General features: G+C 41.6%; 1 protein-coding gene across 2 annotated transcripts in view; it reads left to right on the top strand.

The window, feature by feature from the left end:
• The first annotated feature begins 491 nt into the window (after positions 1-491).
• The window catches only part of SMG1 (SMG1 nonsense mediated mRNA decay associated PI3K related kinase), a 101,000-nt gene continuing 80,647 nt past the window's right edge, over positions 492-20,844 (top strand). For both annotated transcript variants that reach the window (XM_014610734.3, XM_014610733.3), the window contains exons 1-2: positions 492-632; positions 16,038-16,201. In XM_014610734.3, the coding sequence (XP_014466220.1) occupies positions 544-632; positions 16,038-16,201 (253 nt within the window). In that variant the 5' untranslated portion in view covers positions 492-543. The remainder of the gene's footprint in view (positions 633-16,037; positions 16,202-20,844) is intronic.

Below are 20,844 nucleotides of genomic sequence, written 5' to 3'. Positions count from 1 at the left end.
AGCTTGTTAATTTATTTTATAGCGCAGACCTAATAGGAAGGAAAAAAATTTTTGGAGGGGAGGTCGATTTGCTTCCTCTCTAACGTGCTGTCACATCCATCCCCCCACCCCACCCCACCCCACCCCGCTATTGCCACCAGGCATCCCTTGTCTCCATGCAAAAGGGTTGTGTTGGAAAAACAAGGCGTGCCGTTTATCTGTCCTTAAAATGACAAGCAGCAGCAGCAGCACGCGGGGGGACACCGACCCACGCACCCGCCCCCGGGCTCAACCCGCCGCGTGGCTGGGGGACTCCGGGTGGGGAGCACCCTCCCTCCGCCACCGTCCCGGCATGCCCCGCGGCGAGCGGGCGGGCGGGGGGGCCCATGGCCTGCGATCCCAGCATGCCGCGCGGCCGGGCACCAGCCGGAGCGCAGCAGTAGCCGGAGCGGGCGGAGCCGCCGCCTCCTCCTCCTCCCCGCGCTGACACAGCCGCCGCCCCCGCCCCGCCCGCCCTCCCGCCGCTGCCCCCGCCCGGCCGGCCATGCCGTCTCGGGCAAGGTAATGAGCCGCAGAGCCCCGGGGTCTCGGCTGAGCGGCACCGGCACCAGGCAGCACTTCCCGCAGCGGGGCTGGAATGACTGGCAACCCAGGTGGGCCGGGCGCGGGGGGCGCGGCCTAGGCGGCCTCCGGGTGCGGGGCAGCCCGTGGCTAGGCCCGGCCGCGCCTCGCGGGGCCTAGGGAGCCGCTTCCGGACTGTTGGGACCGGGGCCTAGCGGGCGGGCGGGGGGCTGCCCCGCGGCCGGCGCCGGGGCCTGGGTAGGGCAGCGGGAAGGCCCGCGGGCGGAGGGCACTTCCTGCTCCGGCGCGGCCCGCGTGTGCTGCCCGCCGGGGTTGCGCCGAGCCCGGGCGCGGGGTGACACCCCCTCCCCCACCCAGCACCGCCTGGGCACTGCCCGGGCCTCCGCCACTGGCAACTTTGTTACCCGGCTGGGGGCACCTCCCGGGCTGAGTTGCGGAGGTGGGGGGGGGGGGGTCACTAATAGTGAGTCTTGTTCCCTCTGTTAACTGGTACTTAGTGGGAGTGGGGTAGATTGGCTCCTTATAGACTACCCTAGGTGCAAGCACGCATGTGCACGCACACACATATGTCATTCATGAGTTTCATGAAGAAGGTTTGCCAGTTTCTCAAGGGGACGTCTTTTTCTGGTGTGCTTGGGTAGATGTGAAAAGCTTCTAGTGAGGGAAAGTCTGGTATTTAGCTTATCCCCCTAAATCAGAGTTGACCATGCGATGGCCCACGCGGGGTGGGGCTGGTCCACAGAAATCTGGCGGTGTGGCAGCGGTAGTTAGTTTCTGTGCTCTGGCAGCTGTGGCAGTTGATGTTTCTGCTTATTTTGTGGCTGAATTTCCAGTCCCAAGGGGAGCGCTGTAGGCCAGATGCAGAGTCTGGATTTGGCCCGTGGGACTGGAAACTTGGTGGTAGGAGGAATGGCAGCTGCAGCAGTTAACGTTGCCACCGCTCACCACAGCGCCAAATTTCCAGGCCTGGCAGGGATGGGGTGGTGGGGGAGGAGTAACGGACTGGATCCAATCCACAGGCCATATCTCTTGCCGTAAATCAGGGGTGACCAAGATATGTACCAGACTTTACGTCACTGAAAGCTTTTCATGTCTACTGGAGCATATACCATAAAAGGATGTCCCACTAAGATATTTGCCAGTCTTCTTAGTGAAACTGATTTGATTCATTTTCTCAGCAGTCAACAGCAACTGAATTTACAGACATGTGATCATGCTGTTAATTTTGAGTACTTAACCTAATTCTTACATTTGGTGGTGTCACCTATTAAACCAAAAGGCAAGTTTGTTTTTTTTCTGACCCTGGGTCACTCATTCAGCCTATAGGGCAGTGGCTCAAAATTCATCTAGCCCTAAATGATTACTTATAGCGGTGTGGATTAACCTGTTTGGAAAGTGTCACACCAATCCCCTTCTCCTGCCCACTCTGCTGTGCCACTTCTGGCACTTGTGCCGTAGGTTGGCCACCCTTTACAGGACAGTGTTCATATTTCTGGGCCCCATGCTAGAAGTCAGATGCTTGTAAATTCCTGACCCAGAAGTCTCTCCGCCACCACCATGGCATTACATATGTAGTTTATGTCCTTCCTGACACTGACAGCTGTAACTGCTTGTAGGTAGGACTTCAGCTGCCTCTAAAACATACTTTGTCTATGCTGAAAATAAGACTTGTCACAATTTAACATACCCTGTCTAGGCTAGAAAATAGATTTGTTGCTGTAAACCATTTAAAGGGGACACATCACTGGCACTTAAGGTAAAAAGAGTCAGGACTGAGCTGTATGTAATAACATTACAAAAAATGTCTTGAGAGGAGGTGAGCCATTGTCATGGGCAAGCCAGTTAACTATCCTGAACGGGGCCTGATCCTCTGCCTTAAGGGAATTATGTAACTAGGACACTTGTAGAAAAATATTCAGATCTGTTCACTAAACTTGGGAGAAACCTGAACTCATAGCAATTAACTTCACTTCTTAGGTTCTCTGTCACTAGGGACCTACTTAATTCGCAGTTTTGTGGAAACTGCAAAATCCAGGATTGTCCTCAAAATCCATTAAATCAAACAGAAATTAATACATATGTAAATAAATAAAGTGCTGCTTCCCCAGTGGAAGTCAGTGGTCCTTGCTGCCAGGACAGAAAGGCATTGGCTGGTGGGGTGACCTGAAGGGCACCAGACAAGATAGCAGCTGCCCCCTCGCTCCTCCCCCCTGCCAGGGTCTCTCTACCAATCAGCGCTAAGGGGTGGGGTTGCATGAAGGACAGCCAGCTGTCAAGATGGTGGCTGTGCCCTGGTCCCTCTTCTACCTTGGGCCTCTCTGCCAATTAGTGCCAGGGGGTAGGGCTTCTCCGCCAATTCGTTTCAAGGAGTGGGGCCACTGTCAAATGCCTGTGAAACCGGCTGTGTGCACTGTGAAAACCCCTTTGCCTTGCTGTCATTTAGGCAGTTCCCTATCTGTCAGTATCTCCTGACTAGGCACCCCAAAGACTGAAAATGCACATAGAGCTGCTAATTCTCTCTGCAGACTCATGCTAAAGTCCATAGACTTTATAAAGAATGTCGACTGTATGAATCAATGCATAATTATTATCTTATCTGCACCAAGAAAAAATGAAATGCAGAGTTTCAGTTCTGAATCTTTGTTGTAAAGGTAGATTACCAACTTGATATTTTTCCCTTAAAATAGATAATTTGAGTAGTTTCTGGTAGACTTTCCTTAGATATTATGTCCTGATATTTTTTTAATGGTCTTTTGGACTAGACTTGACACTTGAGTCATAAAATATGATTACATCTACTTTCTCTTTCCTTTTTGTCATATGCCTCTGTGCGGATTGCTACCTTTTCAGTTCGTGGGGTTTGATGAGAGGACAAAATAGCTAAAACTGATACATACAGTTGTCTCAAATTATCGGAGCAAAAATGGTAGAACTTTTATTAAAATGATAGAATGAGTATTTTCAGCACTGAGATGGAAATGATTTTTCCCCTCCCGAGTTTATTGTATTTCTAAGTGTCTGCAAAAAATTGTTGCTATTACCAAACATGCAAATGGAATGTCAAAAACCTCCTGAACTTCTAGTGTGAGAAATCTGGATCTGAATTTTTCAGCTTAAGTTCATCTCTAATAAAGTTTAGTTGTTAAATTAGAATTAGAATGTTGAGCCTGTATGAATGCAGCCCTGCCTGTCAGATGCCTGCAGGCTGGTTTGCACATGTTTCTTTTTTTACTAGTATAATTGTGATCATACAGGAATAAGCAGTATTAATGTAAGTTTCTTTGAATCTAGAAAGAATTGTACCAGTTTAACTATATATGTTTCTAAATCTATCTAATTAGAGTACTACAAAAACTGTAAACACGGCTGAGGGCGTGTGATAGGGAGGTGCTAGGTTTAAGAGATCTGCTCAACCCTTACTATCTGGAGTTTTGTCTCCTAGTTTTGTTTTTAAGTTTGATGAGTCCTGCCTTATTTCCCTTGTCTCTGGCTTCTGGAAATAGTGGGGGGAGGGGAAGTAATACCACGCTGCAGCTCTTACTAACTTCAGGCTATTGTCAATCTTTGGCTCTGTTACTAAATTCACTTGGTTACACTCAACACTTTTACACTAACAGGAAATGCTCTGTGTGGTAGAGCTGGTTTCATGCAACACATTAGCATTAAGTAGGCTAATGTTTTTAGGTACAGCATAGTAGTTAGGATTAGAACAGTAATTTTAAGAATATTCTTTTCAGGCCAAGGTGAGAAAGGAGTGGGAGTGGATTTTTAAATGGCTCAGTATATTGCTATGAAAATTGGAAGCCACTTTGTAGAATGCCTTGCCTTGTTATAAACGTAGAGTAGCAGGGGATTTACAGGGAGATGAAAGAGAGAACTTACAGATCTGATGGAACAGCCAGAAACATCCTGTAAAATACAAAGTTAGTCTTGATTTCAGTTCTTGGAAATGGAATTAGTCCTTTTCACGCAAAGTCAGTGTCCCTAATTACAGGTACTCCTCGTGAAACTCCTTAATGTCATCCCAGTTAATGTTGTTTCGTTATTACATCGCTGATCCACTGGAGAACATACTCATTTAAAGTCACATAATATATGCACTGTATAACTAGAGAACAAAAATCTTAGAACTGGGTAAGTATAGAATAAGACATCCTAAGAATGCAAGACTGATGGCATAGCACAAGGAAACCTTGAGACACAATATTAGATGTTGCTTTCATCACATAAGTTACCTAAATACTGTCATTTTTTTTGTGAAAATCATGGAAGAAGGAGGCTTTGAAGGGGATAAGGAGGTAGGTTTGTCTGTTTATAGGGGGATGATCCCAAGCATGAGGGGTGGCATGAGAGAAACTATGAAGGTTCTTGTTTGAAAGCCTAAATGTAGTGGCTAGCACCAGGGGCTGGTCAGAAGTGAGACTTGATGCTTTGATAGTGAAGAGGAGATATCGGCGTAGGGGGGAAATAGGGTGTTGGAAAGGCTTGCATTCCCAGGAGCAGGGAGAAGAATGTTGCCGTAATAGTTGGGCAGCACGGTGAAAGCATAGACAAGGTAGGAAAGATAGTATTACAGATGTTATGCAGAAAGAATAAGCAAAATTTAGATGTGGCTTGGATTTGAAGAGCTAAAGAGAGGTCTGAGTGAAAGACATCTCTTGGGTTATGGACTTAGCGATGGTATGGGATATTGGTTCAGTCTATCTCTGTCGGAAAAGGAAAGAGTTTGGGATGGGAGAGAATAACAACTTTGTTTTATCAGTGTTAAATTGACACCTAGACACCTATAGGGAGACGGCTTAACCTGCATGGACGGAGACGTGTGGAGGGTGATAGGTTTTTAAGTAACAAGTACGGAGAGAGTGGCTGAATTTGAGCTTGCATGTGAGATTCTCCCAGCGGGAAGATGTAAAGAGGAGGAAGAGACCATTGTCAGATTCCTTTGTAACCTTCAAAGAAAACAGATTCTTCCTCAGTTCTTGCCCTGGAGTTGAGAAGTAGCTGTTGAGGATGAGGGAGGGCTTGAGGTGGTTGGACATTGTGGTAGTAAAATGTGGCAAAAGTGTCCACCGTGAAAAAACAATTGTAGAGGGTGTGTAGGCAGTTCTTTCAATGAAAGACGTAAGAGGAGACGAGAAACAGTCATCACTGGAAGTCTCAGGATAAGCTGACGTTTCAAAGTTATGGACTTTGAATGAAGGTATGTTATAGCCAATGAAACAAGTGGGATATGCCATTTGGTAGACATCTTGTAATATGGCTGGAGAGAACTCTTTCAGGAGGGCTATAAACAATGTTTGTATTTTTGCAAGTTGAACGCTTTTGTCCTCTTGTTTTGTTTCCCTTTGGTCCATAGAGTTTAGATTTTTATTTTATTTTTTTAACTTCTGGGATTTCCAGGCTTTGTGTTCTGATACAGGATATTGGATATTTAGCTAATTTGTCAAGATTAAAATCTTCATAGAGGTAAACTAACTATCAGTATGTTATAGAGCACTATCTGCACACCTCTGTTTACTCTGTGTGTTTACAGAGTTGATGTTGGTTTGGGACCTTTGCTTTGAGAGACCTTATTGCAGCAAAAGCTGGTGATTGTGGTTCATGTTGCCAGTAGAAATACCATTTCTGCCAGAAGGGTTTCTGAACTACTGAAAACCTTTTATTTATTTTATCATTGAAAAAGAGTGGCTCTTTTTTCAAATTCATACAGGCTCCTTTTTAATTTTATATGGCACAAAAGAGCAATAAAACTTGATACGCAAGAAGAAGTTGGAAAGAATAGAGGTGGCAAGAAGGGACTGTGTGAAAACTAAGAAAATTAAAGTGAAATGGCTTAAATATCTTTCATATAATGACTATTTAATTTGGTTATTATGGTTGCGTTTTAATAGTTTTTCAGATGCTTCTTATAAACTTGAAATTATTCTTTCTGATACTTTATTCACTGAACAGATCCATGTGCAAGTTTTGTTCTTATTTGCCAGAACAGTATCGTTTGGGTATGCATGAAAATTATTTTGCATAACTTTCTTTGTGAGTCTATGGGGCTCATCTTTAAAAGTAACAATTAGGGTTTGTTTTTTTTTAGTTTATACTCTTAAGGACACTTTTTTTACTTCTCAGATTATCAAAAATATAGTTGGAAAATGTCAAGCCTTAACTTTGCTGGCTTTGCTGTTTGAGAGTGAATAGGATTTTTTTCATGTTTGGACTTAGTAGTCAGAGGTGGTTTTTCTTCTAACCTCCCTCCTTTCTTCAGAAAAGGGTAGCTCTGACTTGTCACTTATCATTGCATCAGATCTGAACACCTTCTCACCAGGGCCACCCCATAGGGGAATACTAGATCATGATCAGGTAACATTCTTATATAGACTTTAAGAGATTGAACTTCAATAGGGCCTCAGTCTGATCCCCCAGAAGTGCAAGCACCTACTCTATTTTATGATTACTTGCTGATTTTTTGTTTTATATGTGGGGTCCAGCCCCCTGCCCAAAGGGTAGGAAGTCAGCTGGGGCCAGATGACCCCAGCAAGATAATCATTCAAACACTCTTGAATGTGTCCAGAGTAGGTGCTTGCACCACTTCTGGGAGGAATTCCAGACTCTGGAGGCTCAGATGGTATTGACGTTTTTCCTTATGTCCAGTCTAAAATGGTCTTCCAGCAGTTTGTGATCATTGGATCTTGTTTTCCCTTGGGGTGCCCTGGTGAACAGGTGTTCTCCCAGATCCTGATGCACACTCCTGATATAAGCTGCTACCAAGTCCCCCCTGAGCCTACCCTTTTCCAAGCTGAAGAGTCCCATGACTCTCAGCCTTTCCTCATGAGGCCTGCTCTCTTGACCTCTGATCATGCACGTGGCTTTCCTCTGGACTCTCTCAAGCTTCTCTACATCCTTCCTAAAGTGCAGAGCCCAGAACTGAACACAGTATTCCAGCTGCAGCCTCACCAAGGCTGAGTAAAGCAGGAGGATGACATCTTGGGTCTTTCTTGAGATGCATCGGTAGATGCAAGCCAGGTTGTTATTTGCTTTACTGGCTGCAGCATTACACTGGTGGCTCATGTTCATCTTGTGGTCAGTCATGAACCCCAAGTCTTGTTTGGTCGTAGTGCTAGTTTGTGTAGCACTGCTGAGCCTGTAAGTATGATGTGGGTTCTTTCTCCCGAGGTGGAACACCTTGCATTTCTCTATGTTGAAGGTCATCAGGTTTTGATCCTCTCACTTCTTGTGAAGTCGTAATTGGAAGATAGTGTTTTCCTTTAAATGTTGAAAGGGAATTGAGAAAAATTAGTAGGAAGGTATTGGACTTTTATTCAGTTTTTATGAATTTTTGGGGGCATCTGGAAACTTGCTTTGATAAGCAGTCTAGGCAAACAGGGAACAGAAACTTGGAGCAGGGTCTGTCATGCTTTTTTCCCCAACCTGAATTTTATTGCTAGTTTGATTTCCCCATATTTTGGAGGAAATAGAGGTCCAAAGGGATTAATTCTTTATTTCAGGAATTTACATCAACTTTAAATTGTAGAAACGTATTCTTTAAATTAATATATTCCCTTTTGGTAGAGTACATAGCAGGTAGAGCCTAGCTAATTTGTTCATGGTGTTCCCATCTTTCATTATGTATGTGTTGATGTTCTGAATGAGGCGAGCTGTATTATTGCATTGGTTGTTGCTTCTTTGACCCAAGGCAGCATAGGAAAATGAGCCTATTCTCAAGCATAATATTGCTTTCCAGCAGTATTCATGGATGTAGAATGAAACTTTTTTCATTCTAGTATTACTGGTCCTGGGGAAATGCTGTTATTAAGGATATAGACAGTATTATTGTATGCTGTGGGGAGGGTTGTATAGATCTGTTTGACTGTCATCATGCCAAGAATGTTTCAATTCCTGATATTTATTGTTTCTTGATTAAACTCAAAACCAGAAATATCTTGGATCAATCAGTTATAATTATTCATTTAAGCTATCTCAGATCACAAAAGCTCTGATGAGAAGGAGAATTTTAAAAGCACATTTTCCATGGGAGAAGTGTCTACTTTGAGCCTGCCCTTACTACATGTTTGCCTAATGGAGCAACCGGCAATGCTATTGCAGAAAAACAGTAACTCCCCTGTGTGGATGTTCTCTTTGGAAATTAGAGATTTTTCAAATAATTATTCTCTAAAGTGATTTGATTCCAGAATCTTATCCGTATGAGGAATTTATTTTGAAATAGTTTAGTCCAGAATAATTATATTCTAGAATACACATGCTAAATTAAATAAATGAGCTAAATTGAATAATAATAGGGGTGATCTTGCCTCAGGCAGGGGGTTGGACTAGACGACCTATGGAGGTCCCTTCCAGCCCTACTTTAGTATGATTTCTATGATGAACGTTTCCATGTGGTATCGCATGGAAGTGAATTTCTCTTAATACAAACCGGTTACATTCCAAATCCAAGATAACCAACACCTCAGTTATTGATCTTCAGTAGGCTGAAGATTGTTTCATTTGTGCCTACTTAGATGAGGAGCTTCAGCTCACTCTTGATTGCTTCTGTGAAGTGTGTGAAATGCTTGGACTCGCTGTCAACTTCATGAAAATCAAGGTACTTTACCAACCAGCTGTCCTGCACATATTAAATTTAAAAGGCAGTCCTTGGCGAACGTTGAGCATTTCCTCTACATGGGTAGCCACCTTTCTTAAAAAGTTAACATAGACAATGAGATATAACGCCAAATAAAATCTACTAGTGCTGCTGGTGGATGTCTCTGAAATTGTATTTTCGATGATAATTATATCAGGACCCAAATCAGACTTGTTGTCTACCAAGCTGTTGTCAACTCTACCCTGTTGTTTGGGTTTGAAACTTGGACAGTTTATCGGAAATATCTGAAAGCCTTGGAATATAACCATCAGCAATGTCTTCAGAAAATCCTCCAAATCATTATCCAGTCCCTCAATCAAATTTCTTAGGTGAGGAGATAATGGCTGTACTCATTTCTGATTCCTTGTGTATCACTTGAAACACAACACAAATAAAATAACTTTTTTTGAAAGAATTGCAATGGCTATTTCTGAATATGAAGGTGGACTATTCTGTTTTGATGGGTAAAGAACTTAAAGATAGGAAAGAATACCAAAATCTCTGTTGCAGAACAGTCTGCTCTAGCAAGTTGCTCAGCAGGAAACTTAATCAGTTTTTTTGACTGATTCTGGATGGAAGGTTCAGGTTCGCTTTCTTGCTCATGATCAAGATTTGTTTGAGGGGAAATAAAAACTTTGAAGGTAGCTAAGTAGTACTGCTTCTTGAAGGTTCATCTAGGATCTTTTATAGTGTTTAGGGTTAGAATTTTTCATTCAGTTTTCCATTCCACCTATACAATTTTTATTCTAATAAATTTTGTATTTGTAATTGAAGTTGCCTCTATACCACAGTGTAATGGTTTTGGCAGCACACAGTATGTGCTTTGTGTGTATTCTCTTAGGTGATCATCTCAGCTTATGGTATGATCTCGTGTTTACAAACTGCTACCTCTAGCAATCCCAACATCAGGGACCAGTTGTTTCTTCATTCTTATGATGTGGCAAATTGCTTAACCCAGTTACAGTGAACACCTTTTCATAAATCTTTGGTTCTGCGAAGATTTATTATAATGAGCTTGTACTTTATTTGACTGGCTTAAAATTGGTGCTGTCCAGGACTTTGGAAGAAAGTATTAGCGCAGTTAAGACAGACAAGGTTCCTTGGGTGAATTTGATATCTTTTATTAGACCAACCCAAATGGTTGGAGAATAGTTATTAAGCAAGCTTTCGGGTTCAAAAACCCTTCGTCAGGCTAAGGAAGCTGCAGCAGTTGGTGTGTGCTCTTCCTGGATGGAATGAAAAGTCCAGGAAGAGCACACACCAACTGCTGCAGCTTCCTTAGCCTGACGAAGGGTTTTTGAACCCGAAAGCTTGCTTAATAACTATTCTCCAACCATTTGGGTTGGTCTAATAAAAGATATCAAATTCACCCAAGGAACCTTGTCTGCCTATATCCTTTGACCAACATGGCTACAGCCTAAACCTTAGCACAGTTAAGTGTGTCTTCCAAAATATCTGCCTGTCGCAAGTTATTTCAAGTAGAAATATTACCTTATCAGGAAAAATGTCATCTTGTGTGTTTTCTGGCCTGGCTATACTGTCTCTTTAAAAGAGGTGTAAAGCAGAGATAAGAGAAATAACTTCCTATACCTTTCCTTTTAAACATGAGTCTATATGTAATTTTTTTATGTACAGGCTGTTTCCTGAGTTAAGACTTCAAGAAGTTGTGTGTGGTCTCTAAAATAACCCTTTGAATTGGTTCTGAACTTTAAAAGCAAACCTGTTTTCAACTGCGAAGTCTTTCTCTCAGTATTCATTGATTTGCGGAACACATTTAGATAAGCACAAATAAGTTATGATTTTAAGCACTCTTTGTTTGTTCCTTCAGTGAAATGTGAACTTTAAACTTTCATAGTGACACGTGGGAGACTAATAAATATAACTAAAAGAGAATATGTATTCTGTCACTGTTATTCAGGCACATGTTTCTGAATAAGTTGCAGTAATACAGGTAATCGTTGTCAAATAAAATGCTTAATCTTCTTATTCCAAGCTTGCTTTAGTTGGAAATCCTCACTGCAAAGCCTTACTGATCATAGAAACCTGTTGGATCTTAAAGTCTTAACCAGGAAACTAGTAGTTTTTACCAAAGGATCTTTTTTTTTTTTTTTTACAGTGTCTGTTGGGAAATGAATATAAATTGCTGTTTTTTTTCTAATATGCACATTGATTGTAGTGAAAAGAGAGAGTTTCTCAGGCAAGTATTATTGTCTATTAGAAGAGTATATGAGGACAGATCAGGGTTTGTTGTTGTTGTTTTATTTTTTTTTTAATGCTACTTCTTTTGTTAATGGATTGACACGCACTGTCTTTTGAGTCTGTCTGCTAGAGGTGTGCTGATACATTGGTCCTATATCGGATCAGCACCGATATAGGAAAAAATTGACAGTATTGGCAATTGCCTTTTTTTGCCTGATGCGGCTGATAATATGGCTGATAAATGTCCCATGCACGAGCACAGCAGCAGCCGCGAGTGCAGGCTCTGCTGCCAGCTGTGGCCAGGGCAGTGTCGGGCACTTTGTAGTGGGATGGCAGGGTGGGCCAGGTTGTGTTTGCAGTGGGCAGTGGCAGTGCTGGGATGAGGGCTTCGGTGAATTTGGGGAGGGCTGCAGTCCCTCCCTCCGCAGCCCCCTTTCTGAGCACAGCCTGGCCCAGCCCCCTGCCAGGAAGAGCCCAGTGCTGCCTCCAGCCCGCAGCAGCAGCCCACCCTCACCCCGTGCACAGATCTGGGGGCATACTACCCCCTGTGCCCCTCTCCCCACCCCTTCCCCGAAAACAGACTTACCAGCTGATGCTCCAAGCTGCCCAGCTGCATATTGGAATTGGATCGGTATCAGCTGATATGGCTCCTTAAAAATTGGCCACCAGTACTGGCCCATAAAATCTCTATCAGTCTACCCTTACCATTTGCAGAACTTTTCCCCCAGTCACAGAGCCCATTCAAGATTTCTTTTTCTTTCTCAAAAAACTACAGGCCTATAGGACTTCTGGGCTTCACCTTGATAAAACAATACTTCCAACAGTATATGAAGTGAGGTTATTCAAATATTTTCAAAGTACGGTGCTTAAAATTCACATTCTTAATCAACTACTTCTTGAAGTACATTTGACAGCTCCCTGTTTTGAAGGTATGAGTTAATACTGTATTGTTTTTGAAGGCTATATTAGTCTCAGAATCAAACTGTTAAGAACTTATTTGGTATTCAAACTCAAAACAATTGAGTGGAATACCAAAGCAGCAGAAACCCTATATATCCTGCAACTTTGTGCTTGAACTGGAAGTTTCTTCTGCTCGTCATGGAGGGAGAAAATGTACATGGGCTGTGTAAGTGACCAGTGAATTGAAACACAAGATGCATCTTGTCTTCCACAAGCAAAATGGGCCTTATTTGCTTTTCAACAACATATAAAATAATAGTGACTGTAGATCTGGAAAAGGGTGCGGGTTAGTAAGGTGGCCAAATTTGTAGAGACACAGAATTAAGCACCTTGGTAAAGACCAAGGTGGAGTGCGTAGAAGTACAGAAGGAGCCGGCACTACTGAGAGAATGGGCAACTAAATGGCAGATTAAATTCAATGTAAGTAAGTATATAGAGATGCACATGGGCAAAAATAACCCAAACTATATGTACATTATGATGGGCTCCACATTAGCTGTTACTACACACAGGAAAGAGGTCTTGGAGTCATTGTGGACCATTCATGGCTAGAATGTCAGCTCAGTGCTCAGCAGCCATCAAAAAGGCAAACAAAATGTTACAGGGGTATAGCTTGTAGCCATGTGGGTCTGAGGACACTGTCAGACAAGGTTTTTTGAGTAAATCCGATATCTTTTATTAGACCAACTGAGGTAGTTGGAAAAATTCTTCTTTTCAAGCTTTCGGGTACAAATACCCTTCATCAGGCTGAGGAAGCATCTGCAGTTGGTCTGTTAGGAATTTTATTAAGAAGGAAACGAAACAATACAAAGTATCATCATGTCCTTTTATAAATCCATGGTGTGTCCGCACCTTGAATACTGTACCCCGTAGAATATAGAAGAGCTAGGGAAGGTATGGAGAATGGTAACAGTGCAAGAACTAGGAATCATAAAAAGATACAAATAGGTGGTGAGTTTAAAATTAACAAAACGAAGTTTTTTCACACAGCAGGTAATCAGTGTGTGGAAATTATTGCCACCTGAGGTTGTGGAAGCTGACAGTTTAGCCAGAAGGGACTGGACAGATTTGTGGAGGAAAGGGGCAGCAGTAGCTATTGAGCATGGGAGTGAGGGAGACGGCCTCTGAATCAGAACTTCCTGGACCTTAAATGCTGGAGGCTGCAAGAGAGTGAGGAACAGTGGTGGGAGGGGGAAACCCGGGTCATACCCAGTTCACTCTCCCTTTCAGTATCTGCTCTCTGCCACTGTGATTCACATCTATTTGTTGCCTTAAAAAATCATGGGGCAGTGCCTGCCAAGTAAACTATTAGCCTCCCTTAAACGTGGAGACTACTGGGAAGGTAGCAACTGATTTCTGGGGACAACTAAAGACATAACAGGGACAGGAGTGACGGTCAAAGGTTAATAACTAGTGTGCCATGGGGGGGACACCAAGCGGAGCACATCAGACAGCACCTACTGGCCCTCAGACAAGTTCAAGGAGCCAGTGGACACTGTCCAGTGATACTCTGCCAGGAGATGAGATTGCACTAAGGAAAGGAAAGGGGCCCTGCAGTCCCTGGGCGTCTTTCCGACCAGAGTCTTCTTCCTGATGAGGTATATTGCTGGTTGGCTAGGGCCAGGAGGAAGTTGACCAAGACGTGCTGGGATTTGGGGGGCCACAGACGTAGAGTCCATAAATAAACAGGTGAGGGGAAGGGAATAGCGCAGCCAGTGCACTCCAGGTATGTGTGCGCCAGGGTCTCCCTCTGCTCACAGAAGGGGCAGGTTGGGGGTGTCTGTGAACTGCACCAGATACATGCTTGTGGCAATGGCCCCGTGCAGGAGCTGCAATCTCTGGTCCCCAGTGGCTTGTGAGATCAAGGTGGAGTACAATCTTGTCTGCTGTGGCCCTGTGACACATGAGATACTGGGCAAGATGGACCTATGGTCCAACCCAGTAAGGTTGTTTCTTTTGTAGTTCACTCAAGAATAGGGTGAAGGAAAAGAGTGTTGTGATCTTTTAATTTCTCAGTTGCCTTAAATAGGCAATTTTGCATTTTGCTAATGCATTTTGCTAATCCTTATAAGATTATTTTTTCTGTTTTACGGATGAGGAAGCTGATCTTTGAGATCAAGTATGTGTTAAGAGATGATTAAGTTCCCTCTTCAATTTATTTATAGACTTAGTTTTGTTCTGTTTTTACCTTCTTGCCTATGGAGTGTATTTGACTCTTGAATTTACTTGTTGGCTTTTACTGTAGTAACTTTTTTCTTCCTTTTTTATGAAGGAATCAACCAAGGGTTAATAGTGGCAGGGGGGTTTTGTCCTTGTTTGTTTGTTTGTTGGTGGGGGGAGCGCATTTTGAGGGGGGCTGTGCATTTATCCTTGATGTTTAAGTGGGAAGTGGTGAAGGATAATTTTCTTTTAGCAGAAAATAGGTGTAATCACTTGTTTTTGTAAAATGTCGGGGCCTTCCAAAGCTCATAGCAATGAGGAGAGACCTTTAGGACTTGATGAACAGTTACCCATGGTCGGTACTTTAATCAGTGTGAATTTTAGTTATTTTTTAATGTCAATGTTTTCATTTTGCTTAGGTATGTTAAAGCCAAGAAAATACAACCTCCAATGTTCTTTATAAGGATGCATTTAAAAGTCTGTTTTAATTAACATAAGGTACTAGAGTTAGATGAACAGAAGTCTTCAGAAATTTAAAAAATGTAATTTATTAAAATTAGTCAAATTAATATGCATCCAGAGAAGAAAATAAAAGAAGTACCTTATCACTGTTGCCCTCTTGCTCATTTTTCCTATTTTGCACTTAATTACCCTGGGATATAAAGTAAATCTCCAATACCTAGACATTATTGCATAAACATAATATTAGAAAGGGATTTCATGGAAAAAAAATCTTAACTTCCTGACCTTTGAAAGGATACAACTTTGTAGCTTTTTCCCTCACAGGAAAGCTTTGTTTCTTACATTTCTATTATTATGCTGTAAAAACATCATAATTACTAACAGTCTATATTAGAACCTTTGACCGCTGGTGACACCTGTACATTGGAAGTTACCTTGCATTTGTTGCCGTATTCTTGTGGCACGCTACGTAAGTGTTGATATTTATGTTACTTGTCTCATTTTTAGTGTTTCAGTTCTTGTGAGAAGTAGATCATACATTTCCTGATTCTATGCTTATGTTTTATTTTTTTTTCTCTTACGTTCAGTCAAATTCCCTTAAATCTCAGCTCAAAAGATCTATTTACTGGCAGACAGGAGTTGTGTTGGAGAAGTAGTAAATTCGTTCAGGGTGAACTGCTTAGGGTTTGTTCTTGAGCAATAATGCATAGATACAAAATAACATCCCCTCACACTTTTTCCCTTTTAGAGCATCCATTCTTTGTTTCCAAGAGTTAACTTGATCAAAACATCAATGTTCTGCGCAGTCAAAGTGTCCATCCAAATCCAAGCACTTAACCAGACAATGCATATGAGAGAGCACTGACACATTGAGACACACGTCCTTGGTGTTCTGTTACAGTTAATTCAGTTTTTGTTCAAGGCATGAGCTTAAATTGCTTTATCTAAAAGCAGCTTGGATATATAAGATGTTGGGTTTGGTTTTTAAATATATTCATAAATGCATTCATAAGTGTGAATCCCACTCTTAGTATACTATATAAAAATATTTTTCTTTTTATAGAACTGACAGTGCATCTACTGACCAAGACAATTTAAAATATTCTGCATCCAGAGACCGGGGCAGTTCTGCCTCCTATGGATTACAACCCTCAAATTCAGCTGTGGTGTCTCGACAAAGACACGATGATATCAGAGTCCACACTGACATACAGAATGAAGAAAAAGGTATATGGATTGCTCTGTTATATATAAAGTAAAAAGGGGACTTCCAAGGACAATGAAAGGCGACAAAATTAAAAGTACTGAAAGTTTGTTATTGTTTTAATAAAAAGCAATATTTGTACAGTTCATTGCCACAGTATATCATGGAGTCCAAAAATTTAGTAGGGATTATGAGAGATTTTCATCCAGAGTTCCTTTTTTGGGGAGGGGGGAGATCAAACCTAATAATCAGCGGACAGAGAATAGAAAGAAATTTTCCATTATTCCAGAATGGCTTACTTTGGGATGCAAAACCTTCCTTAAAAAAACCCCTAATGTTGGTTGCTGTTGGAGGTAGGCTACTGGAGTAGATGGATCTGTGATCTGACCTGATCTGGTAAAGAAATGATTGTATTTATATCAGTTGACTTTGAACTAGCCTATATTTTGCCTCCCTCTATAGCGTTGAGTAAATCATTTCTCTTCTGTCTGCTTCAGTCTAACTTTATAAATTAGTTGTGATACATATATATCCCACAGGAGTGTTGTGAAGGTCGTTTGTAAAGTTATTTGGTTTGGGGGAAGGGGAATATGTTGCTCTTTTGCACAGCTGGAAGTGGCCTGGTTTAATTCACGCTTCCAACTATTGTCTGATGGAGTAACTTCTTGCTTCTGAATATTTAAAGTAGTGCTGATAAGAATAGACATGTAAAGGGCGGTGGAAATTTATCTTGCAAAATCACTGTCTTTGAGAAAGTTAACTTCCTTTAGATCTGGCTTAAAAGTGAAAAATGTCAAGCATTCATAAAAACACTTATTTGATTCTGAAGCTTATAAAAAACCACTTGCAATTTGTTTTCCTTTCAAAGGTATGAATAGGATAAAAATACCCCAACTGATGTATCTTTTCAATCAATAGATATGGTTAGCAGGAAGGAACATGGTGTGAAATCAGTAGTTGTTTAAGATTCCAAAATTATTTAGACAAGGATTGCATTACCTTAAAAAAACCCAACTTTTTTTTCTATTAATTAGTCCTTCAGTATTAAATGCTAGAATTATGGCATTTTTGAGCACCCAAAAGAGTGCTAGGTATTATTAATATAATACCTGGAGTATGTTCAAATATTAAGGTTCATACATCCAGGAAGTTACTGTTTTGGGAAATACACCTTTAAAGTTTGCTCGGTGCTCTTAGTTGTTCATAGCTGCTGGAATTTATAGGATTTATTTTCCTTTCAGGAGAGAAGCGTGATTGGTCAGCTGTGTTTGAATTCTGCTAGATCAGCCGTTTCAACTCATTTATTTTGATCAGACTATCTTCATTTTCAACCTGTTTTAATCAAGAAAGAGATGATGATACTCTTTACTCCAGGCATTCTTAGTTAATTGTCATACCTGTAATTACTAGCAAGTGTGAGATACTGAACAGTATATTCTTCTTAAAACAGCTGGGTTAGGTTTGTACTATTCACCAGACTGTCTAGGTCAAAATAGTTCATTTTGAGAACTTGGCCTCTTTTTCTGTTGTAGATAAATCTACCTGGGATACATTTTTTAAGTTACAGTAAACATTTTGAGTTGCCAGTGCTTAGTGTTGATACTAGAAACTAACAAAATAGAAATCATTTCCAGAAGCTGGCTCATACCTGTTGCGTTTCAGAACAAGACATCTGGTTCCAGGGGTGGAATAGGAAAAATTAAATTGGATTTTTTTTTTTCTAGGTTTGAAAGTGTCAGTTCTAGGACCTTCTTTATGAAATTCTGTAGGGTGGAAATGACCAAGTAAAATTTCAAGTAGCTGGCCTGGTTAATCTTTCTTTTCATTTAGATGTAAGGGATCTGCAGCTCCACATTCAAATCTGATTCACTAACTGGGTTTTAACTTTTCCAGTGAGAGGAAGTCTGTATTTCTGCATAGCTTTCTGTTCTTTGCTCTTATTGCTGCACCAGTGTTTATAGTCTCGGAAAGAAATCTGTACTTTTCTTTAAAGGTCTGGGTACAGGTGATAGATATGTGTGCTGTAGATAAATGCAGATATTTAACCTGTTTGACACACTGCTTCAATTATAACCTAAACTAATGGCCAGGAGGCTGTGTAGATAATTTTCACAGATGGAGTGCGAACACAATTGGATGAGGTTCTGTAGGGACAAGTGCTGGGTCCTTCATCTGGGTATGAAGAACCCTCATCATAAGTATATGATGAGTGGTTGTCCACGGGCTGACATTGCATCTGAAAGGGATCTGGGGGTGACAATTGACCAGAGGATGAACATGAGCCAACAGTGCGGTGAAGTTGCCAGCAGGGCAAATAGAGCTCTGGCGTGTATCAGCCAATGTATTGCCAATGGATCCACGGAGGGTGCTTCTCCCTCTCTATTCAGCGTTGGTGAGGTCACAGCTGGAGTGCTGCGTTCGGTTTTGGGCACCACACTTCAGGAAGGGTGTGGATAAGCTTGAAAGGGTACAGAGAAGGGCCACCCATATAATTAGGGGCCTGGAGGACAGGTCTTATGAGGTGAGACTCCAGGAACTGGGTTTGTTCAGTCTGAACAAGAGAAGACTGAGAGGTGACTTGATAGCCTCTTGCGAGTATGTCGGGGCGAACACCAAGACATAGGGGAGTAACTCTTCAGAAAGACGCATCTCGAGAGGATGAGGTCCAATGGGCACAAGGTAGTTGAAGAAAAATTTAGGCTGGACGTAAGGAAAAACTCCGTTTCCGTAAGGGTATCTAGAATCTGGAACATACTTCCAGCAGAGGTGGTGCAATCGCCAAGAGGAGTCTGGACAAGCACCTCATTGAGCTTATTTGAGCGCAGCTTCCTCCTGCCCATGGCAGAGGACCAAACTTGATGGTCTTACAGGTCCCTTCTGGTCCTTTTATTCAGTGATTCTGTGATTGTGTTTTCTGTACACTCACATTCAGTCTTGGCCCAGTAGTGGTCATTGGACACTTGGTGGAGTACTTCAACACTGCCAAGGAAAAATGTTTACTCCTGTAGCAACAGATATGACATGAAGGTTATCTAGGCTATTTCAAGACAAATTATCCTGCATGTTAAGACACAGTTAATAGTTGAAGTTCCTTCAGGGAGAGGGTGCTACATCTCCTATTTTTCTTCCTGTAGTTAGGTAACTACATTTGATTATGGGGTTGTTTGAGGTTGTTATTTTACACTTAATTATGAAATATGGCAATGTGGATTTTGTTGTAGAAGGTGAAAGTTTGTGGGATGAGTGTGATTTGAATGCATGATTAGCTGACACCCTCAGTGATATTAGTCTTGAATTTTTGCAGTGGTATGTGATCTTTTGACCTCAAGATATCACAGTTAGAAGTAATTTTCTTTTAAGGAGTGATTTGCACCAGTACAGCAAAATAGCTTTAGTGGTCTCTTAGTTGGACCATTGTAGAGTCCTATGGAAATTTCATAATTTCCTGTATTGTCCAAAGAAGAAGCTGTTACAGTAGCTTTTTGGGATCACTACAGCTCCATGTTACCCTGTTTATCATTTGGACTTTAGTAGTTGAAACTTCCTAAATTCTATAGTCTTGCAGACTAATCCCTTTTACAGAGCAACTAATGTAGCTGCTAAAAGATAGTCTGAACAATACTCAGATTTCTTTTTCTCCAATATCTTCATAGTCTCTAAGAGATGGGGTCACGTGAGTTATGTTGCTGGAGGAAAGCCTCATCAATCCTCTAGATGCCTTGACCCAAATCCTGTTCTTTCCTGCATGATTCTGGTGGGTCAGGTAGGAAAGATGCTTTTAAAAGGCTGCCTGCATGGCTTGAAACTTTCTCTCCTTGTTTAAACCTCAAAATTGAGTTCTTGCAAGTTGCACAAAGAATCATGCACAATCAGTAAAACGTTTGGCAGCCCTGTAAGAAAAAGGGGCACAAGAAGCTCCAACACCACAAACTGCTGTAATAGATATGACAAAACAGAAAGATTGGGCTTCTCACTATGTGAATTCTTGGGGAGCTTGGTTCTTTGAGGATGGTTTTGTATGTGGCTGTCATCCTGAGATGTTTTGAACTCCCGGAGGTAGTTCACTACTAAGAAAAGTATTTGCAGCAAATTGGGACCATTGTCTTCTAAAAGAGGCTATTATTTCTTCTGGGTAGACTGGCCTGCTGTCAGTGAAGCACCTAGTTAATTTTTTAGGATGTGCATCAGATGTTTAATGTGTTTATGTAAATATTCCTTAAAATGACCATAATTGACTTCTGAGGATATTGATTGGACATATGTTCAAAGGGACCCATTCTATTTTTAAATTGCACTTCATTTGAATGTTTTGCCATCTGTCATAGCAAACGTAGATGTTATTTGTAAAAACAGAGACTGTAGATTTTCTTCGTTTGATAATCTCTGCCGTTTTGTATGCTCTGTAGGCTGGTGTTTGTAGCAGCAGTAGAATTGAAACAAAGTGGACAGGTAAGGAAGGCACACGCAGAGTCTGTAGATGGGCCTAGGTATTTTTACTTTCCAGCCAACTCAAAGGACCCCTCTGTATATAAATTGAGAACTAGGGTCTTTTCATCCTTTTTTAAAAAGCAACACTATTTTTTCCTTTTATTGCATTTTTTTAAAATAGGGATTTTGCAATTGGTCAGTTTAAAAAAATACCATAGTGTAGTATTCTTCTGATTTT

This window comes from Alligator mississippiensis, chromosome 13 (genome assembly GCF_030867095.1).
Source record: "Alligator mississippiensis isolate rAllMis1 chromosome 13, rAllMis1, whole genome shotgun sequence".
In the NCBI taxonomy this organism is placed as follows: Eukaryota; Metazoa; Chordata; order Crocodylia; family Alligatoridae; genus Alligator; species Alligator mississippiensis.
This window is presented reverse-complemented; position numbering and strand designations above follow the sequence as displayed.